Source organism: Haliotis rufescens, unplaced genomic scaffold (genome assembly GCF_023055435.1).
Source record: "Haliotis rufescens isolate VD_foot unplaced genomic scaffold, xgHalRufe1.0.p SCAF_5, whole genome shotgun sequence".
Lineage (NCBI taxonomy): Eukaryota > Metazoa > Mollusca > Gastropoda > Lepetellida > Haliotidae > Haliotis > Haliotis rufescens.
The window spans coordinates 38,072,599-38,089,482 of NW_025964223.1; the positions used below are offsets into that span (position 1 = coordinate 38,072,599).

A 16,884-nucleotide genomic window follows, 5' to 3' on the forward strand; every position below is an offset into this window, starting at 1 on the left:
CAGATAGTTAATTCAGTATGAAAGAAAAGTTTAAAGTTGAATCATGATTACAAAGCTTACGATCACAAGAAGAGTTCTGCCTTTGAGAAAACCTTCTTTCATTTAGTAGTCATTTCATTGAGTGTTTTTGTATCATGGTGGTGCCGGAGTAAGATTGACAAGATAGATTAACCAGTGGGTGCTCTAAAACCTGCCCACGCAAGCTGGTGGGGATATTATGGCAATGAGAGTTTGACATTAAGGAAACTGAAACATTTATATCAATCAAGCCAGAAAGTTGAAACAGGATCCACTGTCTACAAAACAAATTAAGCACTGTCAGTCTCATCATCTTCAGTTCTGCAACTATCCCCACTGACTGATGGTTCTCAGAATTGTGATGGAGACGTTGCCAATAGTTCTCTCTTGACCCAGCTAGGTTGTAAAGTGAATTAATGGGATATGGATAGATCCATGATAAGAGAAAGATTGGCATGAAGAAAACCTGTGTGTATCAATGGGATCGAAGATGCTGCCTTTGGGTGTTAAAGACCACTTTTGGGATGATGGATGATCGAAACTTTGTCCAGTCTGTCTAAGTTGGGTAGAATAATGGTCACCATTCTTCATTGATCGGATTGTAACTGCTTGATTTGTCCCAACTGGGATTCTAATATCACCCTGAGCGAGGCGTGTGTTTGAGGGAAAGAAATTAAGTTTTGCTATCACCTTCTCCAAGGTCCATTCATTACAGAACGGTTTGACAAAATGCCAATGTCAATGAAGGCCCTTTATGTGAGCATGTTGTGCTGCTGGGGGATACAGTAACGATCACAACAAGTAGAATTCAATTACTCTGAGTGCTATATGGGAAAGACAAGGAATCTCTCAACACCTTTCAGTAAGGCAACACTCTGTCCTTCACTTCCATCTGCATGCAGTAGCCATGGATACTTAATCTGGAAATAGTTTGGGTCATACATGTCACTGCCACGAAATCAACTGTCCTGTTAATGTAATTTCTAGAAAGCATTGTCATGTTAACTAACAACATGATTAGTTCTGTTAAGTTTTCATTAAGAATTCATTTTGTCACGTTTGTTTGTGCATATATGTGAGGATGAAACTAGGTGTGTCTCTGGTTAGGTTTTGAGTGACCTTCATTCAAGATGACTGAAGGTTGTTTATCAAGTAGTCTGTTAAGCACCTTGGTCCATTTGACCTTTTCTTGGTCTATTTGCAGTGATAAGGTGATTTTAAGTATACTACTTGAACAAGTTTAGGATCACCCAATTTTTTCGAACTGCAATAGTTATTCTGTCATGCCATGACAGATAAAGTATTGTAATATGAAAGAATAGCATGATCCTTGACTTTTTTTAGTAGTATATGTCGTAATCATGTTAGATATAAACATTGACCTTTCATTTTGGTAGTTTGTGTATGGTAAACATAGGATCAATAGCGATAAGGAGATCAGTGACTAGAACAAATGTACACAGCTTAATGCTTGCATCATTACCTTGTTTTGAACCTGCACAAATTGTTTTCATCATTATAATGTTTGCACCATCACATCCATGTTCTGTTGCTACAGAAAGTGTTTGGCCTTATGAAACCAGGGCGACAGATGGTTTCTTTCTTTAGACATTGTTGTGAATATTGATTTTATCGATTATTATGTAAATAAGAAGTTAAAAGTTCCTTCTTTGCAGGAGCAAATCAAAACCTCAACATAGAAGAGATAGTGTTCTTTTTTTTAAAGAAATGTTTTGAAAGCAATTCTTCTGTTTTGATAATGTTGTCTTGGTTACACATGGAGTCAGGATGTTTGTGGTTCAGGATTCAGAAAACTCACTACTTGTTGGAACACATCATTCATGTATTTAGGTATCCCCTGGCAGTATTTGAATGCCTCCTTGGTCTAGTGGATAGAGCATCTGCCCATCAAAACATGTTTAAAGGTGGTACTTTTTGTTACCCTGCCTGGCTCAGACAGACAGACAACAAGACACACACACACACGCACACACGCACACACGCACACACACACGCACACACACACCCAAACGCACATGCACAGGCACACACACACACCTACCTGACCTCACCAGCAGGCGTAAATACTCATGGCCATGGAGTGAGAGAAGAGGGGAGTGCTATGTTATTAGGAACAGTAATATTTAAAGAATATTATATGAGAGTGGCCTGCAAATAATTGCGTCTCGACCCAACACAGGTGTGGCTGATGAGTAGATCGCCATGACTCTGTCAGTAAGGTCCCACATTATGACCATCTCACCCCCCATATTAGTCCAAGTCCATTGCAAGAAGTCAAATAATAAATAGGCAAAATAAACACGTTCTTTGTTCCTCTTTTATCTTTTTTGGTTACATTAAACATGATGGTTATGTAATGTGATTGAGTTTCAAAGTGCAGAATCATTCTGGAAAATCTCAGTGAAATGTTCACATCAATTTGTTTTGCCCTCTGCCTAAAGTGCACGCTTACAGAAATAAACTTCTATGTTCATGTTGCAGGTGTTGCAAGATGCGCAGGTTATGCTGCAGCGGATGGAGCACCGAGGGGGGTGCAGCTGCGACAATGATACTGGGGACGGAGCAGGGGTGCTGACAGGAATCCCACACAAGCTGTATGCCCGCGTCCTCAGGTTAGACACAAGATTGTTTGTGGTTACTCCACACCTGCAGGCTAGTCTCTGGGGACATTCATTACTGGTTTATGTTTTCTGTGATTTGTAGCTCTGTGTTCTACAACTGGATCACTGACAGAATTAACGCTACTCATAACTCTCACTTATAGCTTCATGTCTAAGCCAACAAGAAATTTGGACTTGGTTTTTCCCCTTAACAAATAAATGTCTCCCAACACCGCTTGGTTGATAAAATGGGTTAAATAGTTGGTCAGCCATGACGAAAGTGTACAATATAGAATGCAGAAGATAATATATTGGGGAGGGTGTGTGTGTGTAAAATTGATGATCAGAGAACACTGTGTGGTCCAGTGACCTCGGTTGAAGAAGTTTATTATGCAGAGTTGCTTCCCTTAGCAGTGTCAGGATTTGTTGGTTGTAGGTTCAAACCCAAAGTTTGCACTTATTTTGTACCTTGGACTGTCAGAACCTTGCCTGTGGGTGACAGCTATGACAGTCACTGCCAGCTTTTCTCACATTGGCTGACATGGTGTGACATAATCCAAATAACAGTTAACAAACTAGTGTTAAACCCAATTCCTGCACTTAAAAGTGTCTATGCTCCGCAGTTTAGTACAGGTTTCAAATCAGATGTGGTCCTGTAATTATGTCCTGTGTGAAACTGACATTGTCTCTATTCATTTGAATGATCATGAACTTTTCAATTGATATACTTGTAACATTGAAGTGAAATAAGGCCAGCATTAAATGACTTGATTCAGTAGTGCTAGAACTGAGAATTGATCTGAAGCTAGTCTCTCCTTGTATACCCTTTTCTCCAAGCTTTGCCAGCCTGGAGTTGTCTTGATCAAGAAACCTCTTTAAACATCGTCAACACACAGTCGTTGATGTGGTGAGAAACACATTAATAAACAGGCACAATACCTGGTGCCTGTGGCCATGTGTATTTTCCATCAGTCTGGAGATAGATTTAGAGCCCTATGTTCTCTCCTCCACATAAGTGTGGATGCAACATCTACATTCCTACATTAACATTCGCCAACAGCCCAGCCAACATACGTGCACGTGTAGTCTCTCTTACAGAGCCTCAACATACGAAGCTGAAAACTCATGAGCAAGTCTACAGTACTTTGACATGTCGAGAGTCCTACATTTTTGGGCTATATTAATTCTTAGGGCTCTTTCAACATGTTAAAAACAAAAGCATTCCGAGACTGAATGTTAGTCTAACATGCTTCTACAAATCTCCATTCCTGACTCACGACCATCAGACTGCTGTAATTCAGTAAAGCGATCCTCATGCATGTCTTACGCAGTCATTTGTCACTGTAAACATAATCACAATTGGTTTTGGATGGCTTCATAACTAATATGTTTTCTAAGGGCTGCAAGTGATTATTTACTGTTGATAAAACCAGTGTTGATGACTTTACCTGATGTGATGTTATGTAAAGGAAGCATTGATTATGGCATTAGTGTCTCGTCTGGGGCATCAGTGGTGTCAAATGAGTGGGCAGACACATGCCATGCTGTTCCACAGGACTTACTGGCAGGGGATTCTTGAGCAAGGGGGTAGAGGAGTTTGCCACTATAGATCTGTGTGTGTGGGAGGGGAAGGTTCTGTCAAGGGTTTGATATGACTCTGTACCATGCCGCACTATAGATCTGTGTAGGTGGGGTGACCATCTCAGGGTTCATATGGCTCTCTGTGGATCTAATACAGAACCATTCAAATGTAAATATTCATTTCGACTTGAAATGATCATTCTATTCGTATCCTGACATGTTCAGTGATTTTGAAATAACTGGTAGTAAATAATGCCAATCTGAGTATCTTTTGGGGGCAAAAAATATAATTTGGAATAATTCACGAGTAGCTTTTAATTTTATGATAAGCATGTTGGCATCAAAGCTGATGTTCCGTATCATCGTTTAACATGTTGATCCTGGTTTTCAAGGATCATATGTGTCAATATGTGGAAATAGTCAATGAATCCGTTTTGTTGCCTTTTGATGCAAATGGTGTGAGTGTTTCAGAGTTTTGTTGCTTGTGAGAAATGTGGCCTAGGTTATAATTATTTGACCCGTGAAGATCTGGGGTAGAATAGGTCTTCAGCAACCCATGCTTTCCATAAAAGGTGACTATGATTGTCGTAAGAGGCAACCAACGGGATGGGGTCAACAGACTTGTTGACTTGGCTCGCATGTCATCATATCTCAATTGCGTAGATCGATGCTCATGATATCAATCACTGGATTGTCTGGTCCGGACTGGAATTTTTACAGACGGCAGTCATATAGCTGGAGTATATCTGAGTGCGGCGTTTAACAACAAACAAAGAAAATCTTTTTGACTCTGCTGTCAGCTTCAGTGTGATTGTTCCATGTTGCATGAATCAACATGTTAAAGACTTTCAAAGGCAGAAATAAACATGTTTTGTTTGCCTGCAACTGATAATGTTGATAATAGATGTAACAGCAATAAATTTATAAAGCCTAGTTGTCTGAATGGGAAAAAACAATTAAACTTTATGATCGCATCATGCAGTTTGTAAACAAACAGTATGTTGCTAAGGTTGGGTTAGCATGATTTCAATGAGAAAATAGTTATGAGTTCCATGCCATATACTTTTGTAAGATCCGAAGTATTCATAGCTGTAAGTGGTATATTTATTGTTGGGAATGGCAATGGTTCAAGTTGAAACTTTTTGACTTTTTGTCAGTTGTGAATGGAATGAGAGTGTGCTCTGCAGTCTGATTGTTAAAATAGCATTGTTAAATGTGATTCGAACCTGAAAATCTACCGAAATTTTCACTGCATATAGATATTTTTCTTAATAAGCATCTATTTGAAAATTAGAAAAAAATCTATAGTTGAGTTTGGTCAGTTCTTATCAGATGAACATTAGTTTGGTGTTTTCTGTCAGCAGTTTGCTTCCCAAATATTCTGGTGTTCTGGAAGCATGTGTCATAGCACTCCAGAGTGGCGTCATGTCTCCCCACAGCTGTGAGAGTTCTTGTACAGACAGCGTACTATGGGAGAGTACTGGTAACGTTAGGTTAAACATTATGTCTTTTCATGTTTGTGGGTGCTATTGAGTATTTGATGCCTGAAAATATCATTTCGAAAGCGATGGCATTTAGTTTATCTCCTCAGTATCAACATTTGTTCTTCCCAATTTGACATCCAATTATCTTGTAAATATACCATGAACATATTCCTCATTATTATTAGCAAGCCAGGCCATGGAATCAACCCCAATATTATCAGCTAGGAAGTACCTTACATATATCAGACTGAAGTGTTCTTGCTGAAGGGGTTATGGTCATACACTTTCCTGTGGTGGATCAATATCTGTAACAATGGATGGTTGTTAGTATGCTGCCAGTTCACCAGGTGTGAAGACTGTGTCCCGTGCACAGGAGGAAATACATGCACACAGACATGCTGTTGCTGCTGGCTTTCAAGGAAATGCAGTGTCAAACATGGCTTTGGCTTCCGTGCTGATGACCGACCATATGTCCTCAACTACACAAAAAATCATCTGGTTCTTAAAAGCCTGAAAAGAATCATTTTCCCTGTTGCTCAAGCATAAACTAATTTGCCAGGTAAACACAGACTCCTGCCAGGTAAACACAGACTCCTGACTGTACAGTGTTTGCCAGGTAAACACAGACTCCTGACTGTACAGTGTTTGCCAGGTAAACACAAACTCATGACTGTACAGTGTTTGCCAGGTAAACACAAACTCCTGACTGTACAGTGTTTGCCAGGTAAACACAGACTCCTGACTGTACAGTGTTTGCCAGGTAAACACAGACTCCTGGCTGTACAGTGTTTGCCAGGTAAACACAGACTCCTGACTGTACAGTGTTTGCCAGGTAAACACAGACTCCTGACTGTACAGTGTTTGCCAGGTAAACACAAACTCCTGCCAGGTAAACACAGACTGCTGACTGTACAGTGTTTGCCAGGTAAACACAAACTCATGACTGTACAGTGTTTGCCAGGTAAACACAAACTCCTGACTGTACAGTGTTTGCCAGGTAAACACAGACTCCAAACTCCTGACTGTACAGTGTTTGCCAGGTAAACACAGACTCCTGACTGTACAGTGTTTGCCAGGTAAACACAGACTCCTGGCTGTACAGTGTTTGCCAGGTAAACACAGACTCCTGGCTGTACAGTGTTTGCCAGGTAAACACAGACTCCTGACTGTACAGTGTTTGCCAGGTAAACACAAACTCCTGACTGTACAGTGTTTGCCAGGTAAACACAAACTCCTGCCAGGTAAACACAGACTCCTGACTGTACAGTGTTTGCCAGGTAAACACAAACTCCTGACTGTACAGTGTTTGCCAGGTAAACACAGATTCCTGACTGTACAGTGTTTTCCAGGTAAACACAAACTCCTGCCAGGTAAACACAGACTCCTGACTGTACAGTGTTTGCCAGGTAAACACAAACTCCTGCCAGGTAAACACAGACTCCTGACTGTACAGTGTTTGCCAGGTAAACACAAACTCCTGAATGTACAGTGTTTGCCAGGTAAACACAGACTCCTGACTGTACAGTGTTTGCCAGGTAAACACAGACTCCTGACTGTACAGTGTTTGCCAGGTAAACACAGACTCCTGACTGTACAGTGTTTGCCAGGTAAACACAGACTCCTGACTGTACAGTGTTTGCCAGGTAAACACAGACTGCTGACTGTACAGTGTTTGCCAGGTAAACACAGACTCCTGACTGTACAGTGTTTGCCAGGTAAACACAAACTCCTGCCAGGTAAACACAGACTCCTGACTGTACAGTGTTTGCCAGGTAAACACAAACTCCTGCCAGGTAAACACAGACTCCTGACTGTACAGTGTTTGCCAGGTAAACACAAACTCCTGACTGTACAGTGTTTGCCAGGTAAACACAGACTCCTGACTGTACAGTGTTTGCCAGGTGAACACAGACTCCTAGCTGTACAGTGTTTGCCAGGTAAACACAGACTCCTGACTGTACAGTGTTTGCCAGGTGAACACAGACTCCTGGCTGTACAGTGTTTGCCAGGTAAACACAGACTCCTGACTGTACAGTGTTTGCCAGGTGAACACAGACTCCTGGCTGTACAGTGTTTGCCAGGTAAACACAGACTCCTGGCTGTACAGTGTTTGCCAGGTGAACACAGGCTCCGGGCTGTACTGTGTTGGTCAGTTAAACGCAGACTCCTGGCTGTGCTGTGTTTGCAAATGTCTCTCTTGCCCTACAGGTTGTTCGTTTATTTCCAAATGAAAAAGAAAGCCTTCCCCTACTGCCCCAGGTTTTGTAATGAGTCCTGCACATTTTGAAGCGGGAACTGCATTCATACAGGACTACAGGGACACCATGGGACAGCAGCTCCTCTGGTTGCCTCACACTGCAATATTGTGTTACAGAAATCTCCATCACTGGTTCATAGACACTTTTCCGCCAAAGGTCAGGTGACACAAGTGTATCTACCCATGCCACGTTTAGGCTGCAGAACAAAGGGTGACAGAAGATGTGTGATGCCATTAAAACTGGAGAAGTACTGTGTCATGTCAGAGTTGGGTATAGTGCTGTATTTCTCAGTTGGGTGCAGTGCTGTATTTCTCAGTTGGGTGCAGTGTTGTATTTCTCAGTTGGGTGCAGTGTTGTATTTCTCAGTTGGGTGCAGTGCTGTATTTCTCAGTTGGGTGCAGTGTTGTATTTCTCAGTTGGGTGCAGTGCTGTATTTCTCAGTTGGGTATAGTGCTGTATTTCTCAGTTGGGTGCAGTGTTGTATTTCTCAGTTGGGTGCAGTGCTGTATTTCTCAGTTGGGTGCAGTGTTGTATTTCTCAGTTGGGTGCAGTGTTGTATTTCTCAGTTGGGTGCAGTGCTGTATTTCTCAGTTGGGTGCAGTGTTGTATTTCTCAGTTGGGTGCAGTGCTGTATTTCTCAGTTGGGTGCAGTGCTGTATTTCTCAGTTGGGTGCAGTGTTGTATATCAGTGGACGACATCATCAACATTTGCGTTTATGAGGAAATCACCATCTCTCTGATTTCACCAGTTCTTTGTCAATGAATGGAGTTTTTTCAGGATTCACAAGATGATTCATATTTTTAAATGAGGGATGGAGGTTTAATGTCTCGTTTAACAATATTGCTACAAAATCACAGCTGGGCACCCCAGGGATGGCCTGCTTCATACTTTGGGAATGACACAGATTAACAGCTTGGATACCAACATTCATTACCATGTTTCAGATGCTTTGAAAGTGTCATTATTGTACTGTTAGTCAGTTATTTTATGTGATCAGCTGTCATAGGTTGGTTTATACATCTATTTATTCATAGTCTTGCTTCAGATACTCTCTTCTCAATAACTAGTGTAAATGTTCTGTTCAACTAATGTGACATATTTGATCAGAATTTAGACTGCTAGTGTCCTCAAGTTCTACTTAAGTTTATCAGGATGGAAAATTGCCTCAGGAAATGGCCACCATGTATACATTCATTTAAGCTACATAGTTCAAGGAGAGTTACCATCACCGTCCTCGGTTAATGCAGTAGACATGTTGTGTCATTCCATTAATTGACATCATCCCTTGTAAACAACATTGTAATGCAAAGAGCTGGTTTTGTAAATTGCCTCTTCATGGAAATAGACTTGAGTTTGATGTCTGATATGTGGAGGTGTTTGTTCAGCTCACAACCGATACCAGAACTCCCTCTAGGACAACTGTCAAGGGAAGTTCTCCTCTGAAACCCAGAACCGTGATCTGGTACAGTGGCTAAGCCAAGCCATTTAGGGTATATAATAGATGGCTGTATACATGGTAAATGTGGTTGTCATGTCTGCAGCCATATCATTGTTGTAAAGTGGTTAGGTAGTGACTGAGATGATATAACAAGTGATTTTGATGCGATATCTCCGTTCACCTGGCTGATCTTGTTTGGCTTCGAACAATCTTTTCATGAAAGCACTGTCACCTGTATGAATTGGTTCTCACAACCACTTGTCACTAATGGCCATTGTATACTATGGGCTTTAAATGCCATTCAGTATTCTGAAGAGACAATGATTTAATGTATGCATCACCATACGGTCAGCATCTGTTGTAGAATGAAGTCACGTCCAACAAAATGTCAAGGTGTCAAGTGGCATAAATGGGATGTTCTGTATTCAAAAACAGCATAATACTATAGGATGTACTGTAATCAAGAAAAGCATAATGCTATGGGATGTATTGTAATCAAAAATAGCATAATACTATAGGATGTTCTGTAATCAAAAACCGCATAATGCTATAGGATCTACTGTAATCAAAAACAGCATAATGCTATAGGATGTACTGTAATCAAAAACAGCATAATGCTATAGGATCTACTGTAATAAAAAACAGCATAATGCTATTGGATGTACTGTAATCAAAAACAGCGTAATGATATGGGATGTACTGTAATCAAAAACAGCATAATGCTATAGGATCTACTGTAATCAAAAACAGCATAATGCTATGGGATGTACTGTAATCAAAAACAGCATAATGCTATGGGATATACAATAATCATTATGGTAATCAAAAGTGCAGTGAAAGGCCTGTCCCCAGCTGAATGGAAGCACTTACAGTCTGTCAGCTTATAAATGTTCCTTCCAAATACCCCCATCCAAGGCACCACCTAAATATGAAGTGCCGACAACGTTATTGTGTCATGTTGATGAAGCTATTTATGGCCATTACTCAGTCATTTTTGTTAAAAATATAATGAAATTTGGTACCTATCTAGTTTTGGGTGGGACGCTGCATATATATTTGGTTTTTCGCAGTGTTATATTTATTTGACTTTCGAACAGAAAGCATGCTGAAAGCTGAAACTTCTAGAAGCCATTACTCAGGCATTCACAATCAGTATATCTGAGTTTGGCATATATGTATTTAGAAGTGGAGCTCAACACATGTTCCATTTTATAGTGATATTATATATTTGAACTTTGCACTTTGGACTGTGCAGAAGCACGAGTGACCCAGTCGTCTAAGGCACCGCAATTCGCTGTGCAGAGTTTCGTGCCTTGTGCACGCCAGAAACCTATGATTGTGGGTTTGAATCCCAGTTCATCCCAATTATGTTTCTTGGTTTGTCAGCACCATACCCGTGCTCGTGGGTTTCACCAAAGTGGTAAAAGACCTGCTGGGGCAGTCGGGTAGCCTAGTGGTTAAAGCGTTCGTTTGTCACGCTGAAGACCCAGGTTCGATTCCCGACATAGGTACAATGTGTGAAGCCCATTTCTGGTGTCCCCCGCCGTGATATTGCTGGAATATTGCTGGAATATTGCTGAAAACGGCGTAAAACCACACTCACTCACTGTAAGACCTGCATCACTTGGGGCTTTCCTCCCACATTAAGCATGTTAAGCTGACACGCTGTGATATGACTGGAATACTGTTTAAAGCGGCGATAAACACAACTCACTCACTCATACTTTGAACTGTACTATAAAAAAATTTCATTATAAAATGCATTTTCTCGCATTTTTTTTGTGGCGAAATTCTTGTCCGAAAGTGCCAGGCTGCAAATGCTGAACCTTGGTACACCTATATTTTTCCTTTTCATACATGTTTTCATTTGGATTTTACTGTTGTTGTTTTTGTGTGAACAAAATGTTATGTTATCTTCAGAAAGTATAAATCTCTGTAAGGTTGTAAACTATGAATGAAATAAATGTAACTGTTGCACAATAGTACATTCATTCTCACAGCTTTGTGGAAATTTAGTTAGCAATTGGTTAGTTGTTTCATATTTGTTAATATTTACGGACTCAGTATTTATGCAGAAGATATTTGTATAGCCATGCCCTCAGCATCTGTTGTTAAGTGTCTCTATAAATGTTGTGTATATATCCAGGGGAGCTACAGTGCCATGGCACTTGTTGTTACATTTCCTCTGAGACGACTATGAAGCTCAGAGAATTCTGGTCTGATTTTAAACATGGTCATCATTATACAGCCATAATGATAGGTAAATGTTGCCTATTTCTCAGGGGGCGGTCGGGCAGCCGAGTGGTTAAAGTGTTGGCTTGTAACGCCAAAGACCCGGGTTCGATTCCCGACATGGGTACAATGTGTGTAGCCCATTCTGGTGTCCCCTGCTGTGATATTGCTGGAATATTGCTAAAAGCAGCTAAAAATCATACTCACTCACTCACTCCTATTTCTCAGACACGTCAGTGTGTTTCATTACAAATTTTGACCTGTAGGAAGTATATATTAATTATAAAGTTTCCAAACCAACCGAGATGATAAAACTGTCTAGCAACCGGCATAAGAAATGTTTTATATAACATAGGGACATTAATAGTGTGATAATAGATTTTACAGACTAAGTGTGAATATAGGATTCTCTTCTGATTATGTTATTATGGCTCTGTATAGATGCTATGAACAGCTGGTTTGCGTGGTTCGCTTAATATGCAGGCCGCCATGAGATAGTTTGAATATGACTGATTGCGACATGAACAACTCATCCATATATTCCTATATCATTGTAGAATTAGTCATTTGTTTATGTGTATGTTAATACAGATAAGTGCTTCATGTCACAATTGTTCCTGTTCTCAAGGAATATATTGTCAGATAATGTGGTGCACATTGGTGATATTTACAGTTTGACATTTCCTAGCACACTTCTGGTACAGTAATGTGCCTGACTTTGGGAACTGATTGTCTGCAATGACTCTTTGACTATCCTCCATTACTAACTGCTTCTCTCTGTGAGGATGAAGGCACCCAGCTGCCAGCAGCCAGCCCAGTGTCTCAGCAAGGGCATGTCATCTGTCCTCGTCTGCATACACCGTTTGCAAGGGCAATGTTTCATTGTCACAACAATCAATAATAATTAGGAAGAGATTACCTAAATAGGAGGGTTGTGATGAGGGGGTACTTCAGCAAGGTTTTTGGTGATGTTGCTCCTTGGCACACAATTCGGTTTCCGATTCAATACAGTTGAATACTGAAGCCTCAAATTAAAATAAATAGCAGAGGACTGCATTTAGCAGGTACTCTCTAACCCAAGCAACAAGCAAGATGCTGTAAAATGATATTCTAATTAACTGATACCATGTTCTTAATTAATTTACGCCATTACACATTTGATAGATTAATCTCTCAGTGAAAGTTTTAGGGTTCTGTGTTCTGGTGCTGTGAAGAGGTCTGGAGCTGTGAGCTCCGGGATCCATATTCCAAATTGTTTGTTTCTGCTGACCCAGCAGCCTGATCCTCCTGACACCCACACCTCGAGCACTTCAGTCTGCATGGTACATGGTAACGTGGGACAACAGCGGTATCGACCACACATCACAGTGGCTGGATACAATCTCATTTCATCAGCGTCCATCTACAAACTATTGTGAGCCGTGTAGTTAGATTACGTGATCACCTGGTTCCTGTCAAACTCGCCACAATCTAATCAGCAGTCCCCTAGTAATGAAGGAAACTGAAATGTAGGAAAGTGAAGTGATATCTTTCTCCAGCAATTTGCTGTTCTAACAACTGTGTGGACTCATTGTCCACCTGATCCTCACAGCTGTACTGATGTCTCTGCCGTCATGTTGCTTAATGCTCCTTAATGTCATTTGTACGTGAATTCACAGAATTCTGTGTTCTGTAGTTTAATTTGCTTACATAAGATATGTATGATGACAATAGGGTGTATTGCAATACTTGACACTAGTCGATCATCGATGGGAATGAATAGAACTAACAAGACAGTTATAGTAGATTTGAGTTCATTCATAAAAGACTAGCTTGAGACTTCTTGTACAGACTGAGAAGATGTATACTACAATTAATTTTCATACAGGTTTACCTGTTCCCCCTACATGATGGCGATAAAAAGGAACTAACATGAGGATTGGTGTCCACTGCCTTTCAGTCGACCCGTGAAGATCCGGGTTAGAATAGGTCTACATCCTTTTCTTGAGAGGTGACTAACAGGATCGCTTCCTTGGTTGATACATGTCATCATATCCCAATTACATTGATCTATGCTCATGATGTCAATCACTGGATTGTCTGGTCCAGACTTGATTATTGATCGTGCTAAGCAAACAAACAAACAAACAACCTTTTAGTTATGACCTGGTTGTTTGTGTAACCCACATGCTCACAGAGTAGCCACATGGGCCAGACTCGCATCACTTAACGGGTTGTGACGTTCCAGACAACTACACACTGTCACGCACAGGAAGAAGCATTCAGGTTGATACACAATATGGCTGTTAGAAACTTCACTGGTGATACACTATAAATTGTTTCTAATGATTAGGACAACAACATGTAAGTGTTGCAAAAACACTTGCAGCTGGCATCAGAAGCAGAGTAAAGTGACAATGTACACATACTAATAGAGATGCCATGTACACATGGTTCCTGACTGCCTGTGATGTAGCTGTCACAGACTAGCAGAGAGTCTTGTGAAGGAAAAGATACCCTTTATATGTACACCCTTTACTACACTACCAATGTATCCACCCTGTATGTTAAAACACTGCTATATTTCAAGTTTGGCTACACATCAAACTGTCTGGAGACCTGCATCACTTCCGGCTGTCTTCCCATAGTCAGCTGACGCACACCATGGTAGGACTGAAATACCTTGCAAATCAGTGTTAAACCAGACAGACTCTAAAGGTACAGACCAGTAGGATCAAATGTTATATCAAGATAATGTTCCAATTTGGTCTAGTTCAAATGAATAGATTCATATGTAAAAGCTTGAGTGGACAAGCTGTGTATTCAGTTGAATGCCTTGTAACATAGTTGTAAGAAAATACAAGAATATTGCGGAGGAGGCGATCTTTCTATGACGACGATCATCGTTCTGGCTGTACAGAAACTTGTCAAAGTGGCTCTTTGAACATGATGGATGTTTCTGAAAATACTTCATGGAAAAGGATCAACAATACTCCCTTTGATGATTGATCCATTTCAGTAATCTTATTTTATGAAGAAACAGTAAGTAATAAAGTACATTAAGTGAAACATGAATTAGATATTTTCTAATGGAACTTATATTGTGTTTGTGTACTTGTAGGCCACATGACGGAAACCAGCTTCTGTTCTTGTGTAGTGTTGTTATGCAAGGCTTGTTAGAACTTGGTTGATTGACATAAGTGATCAATGATGAGGACCTTTAACATGTAAAAATGGTAATTATTCAAAGCTGTCGTGTTGACAATCCGTTGACTGATGTAGGATTGATTAGAGGTGGTGAGGGGATAGAATCTGGTGATCCTGATCTGGGGCAGATTTTATATCCAGACACTTTGAAAATAATCACATCATTGCTGTTGAGTATAAGCACCCATGGGGAAAGTATGGAAGTAAACATTCACCAAATTCTGGGGCGTTTTTGTGTTTGACACCTGTATTGTCTCTGAAAGTCCTGTATGAATTGGTGATAATACCAATATGTAAATGAATAGTACAAGCAAAATGGTATGTAAATATTTGTTTATAATAACAATCAACAAATACAATATTACAGGTTCAAAAACCATTTATAGATACAAAATTTTAAAAACATTTGGCAGGGGGATTCTCATTGCGTTGTTTCCATACAGACTGCACACGCAGGGATCTTGGACCCCGACTACTTGTCCCTGGTTGCCAGGGTAGCCTGGCTGGACGAACGGACGGCATGACTAGAGCACATGCCGGCAACCGGGTAGATGGGGATTGAATATGACAGGCAAACACCCGAGACCAGGTAGCCTGTTAATGACCCAGGTCTTGGTCGACTGGAAAGCTGATGGGAAAATTGCGATATTGTTGGAATGACCGAATGTATGTGACAAACTAATGGGGGTGTTATATTCCACATGATGTAATGTGGATAAGTCCCGACTACTAATTAATATCAAAACCCTAACACAATAAGAAACCCAGATATGGCATGATATGAAACTAGCAGTAATCAGATCACAAAAGAGCATGATAAATATGAATGACTATTATACCATGGAACAATGTATACCCTGTGAAACCTGCATTGGTTAATGTGGTTGACTAGTAAAACCAAAACGGTTACTACAGACGAGACCCTAGGAGTGCTTCCTGTGGGTATGACTCAATGTGGTTGACTAGTAAAACCCAAACGGTTACTACAGACGAGAGCCTAGGAGTGCTTCCTGTGGGTATGACTCAATGTGGTTGACTAGTAAAACCAAAACGGTTACTACAGACGAGAGCCTAGGAGTGCTTCCTGTGGGTATGACTCAATGTGGTTGACTAGTAAAACCAAAACGGTTACTACAGACGAGAGCCTAGGAGTGCTTCCTGTGGGTATGACTCAATGTGGTTGACTAGTAAAACCCAAACGGTTACTACAGACGAGAGCCTAGGAGTGCTTCCTGTGGGGATGACTCAATGTGGTTGACTAGTAAAACCAAAACGGTTACTACAGACGAGAGCCTAGGAGTGCTTCCTGTGGGGATGACTCAATGTGGTTGACTAGATAAACCAAAACGGTTACTACAGACGAGAGCCTAGGAGTGCTTCCTGTGGGGATGACTCAATGGGACAGGAGAGAGTCAGCTAGGTGGACATGAGGGTGGTGGTGGGTACCATAAAAAGCTGCAGATGGCAGTATGGCGATGCACTGGAGTTTGCTGACTGCGCATGCGCTTGCTTCCGGAAGTGGATGCGTGCACATGCTCCTGCCTCGGAACTGGGTGACTGTGCATGTTAATAATTTTAACTACATCTGTACATGTGCTTGGAAAATATTATGCTGCCTGGTCGAATTAACTCTAACCAGTGTTATCTAAATAAAAGCTGGGAAATTATGGTTTGTGTCGATGGCTACAGAATACTATGTTAGGTACTTATTATATTATTGTTGGGACTGTTGACATATAAATACAAAAACAATATATGTTGCTTCATGACATCGTACTTAATGCCTTAAGCACAAATGTAAAATACTAATTTTTGATGGTATGTAAGAAGTTTAAAATAAAAAGCAACAAAACCCTTTCCATATGTATAAGATATCTCTTTCCAAAACAGTTGATTGTACAATACTAACTCTATGATGAGCTGGTGCTCACTGTCATATAGTGATGATACCAGGGGACCATATCCTGCCCCACCAGTGGCAAAATACGGAATTGTATTGGACATCAATTTTGTCACTGATGCATCAAATTTGGAAATGTCCTCCACGTCACTGTTGACTGACTTT

The 16,884-nt window shown here is 40.7% G+C and overlaps 1 protein-coding gene across 2 annotated transcripts in view; it reads left to right on the plus strand.

The window, feature by feature from the left end:
* The window catches only part of LOC124116337 (glutamate synthase [NADH]-like), a 129,130-nt gene that overhangs the window by 34,888 nt on the left and 77,358 nt on the right, over positions 1–16,884 (plus strand). For both annotated transcript variants that reach the window (XM_046477634.2, XM_046477635.2), the window contains exon 4: positions 2,521–2,651. In XM_046477634.2, coding sequence (XP_046333590.2) covers positions 2,521–2,651 — 131 coding nt within the window. The remainder of the gene's footprint in view (positions 1–2,520; positions 2,652–16,884) is intronic.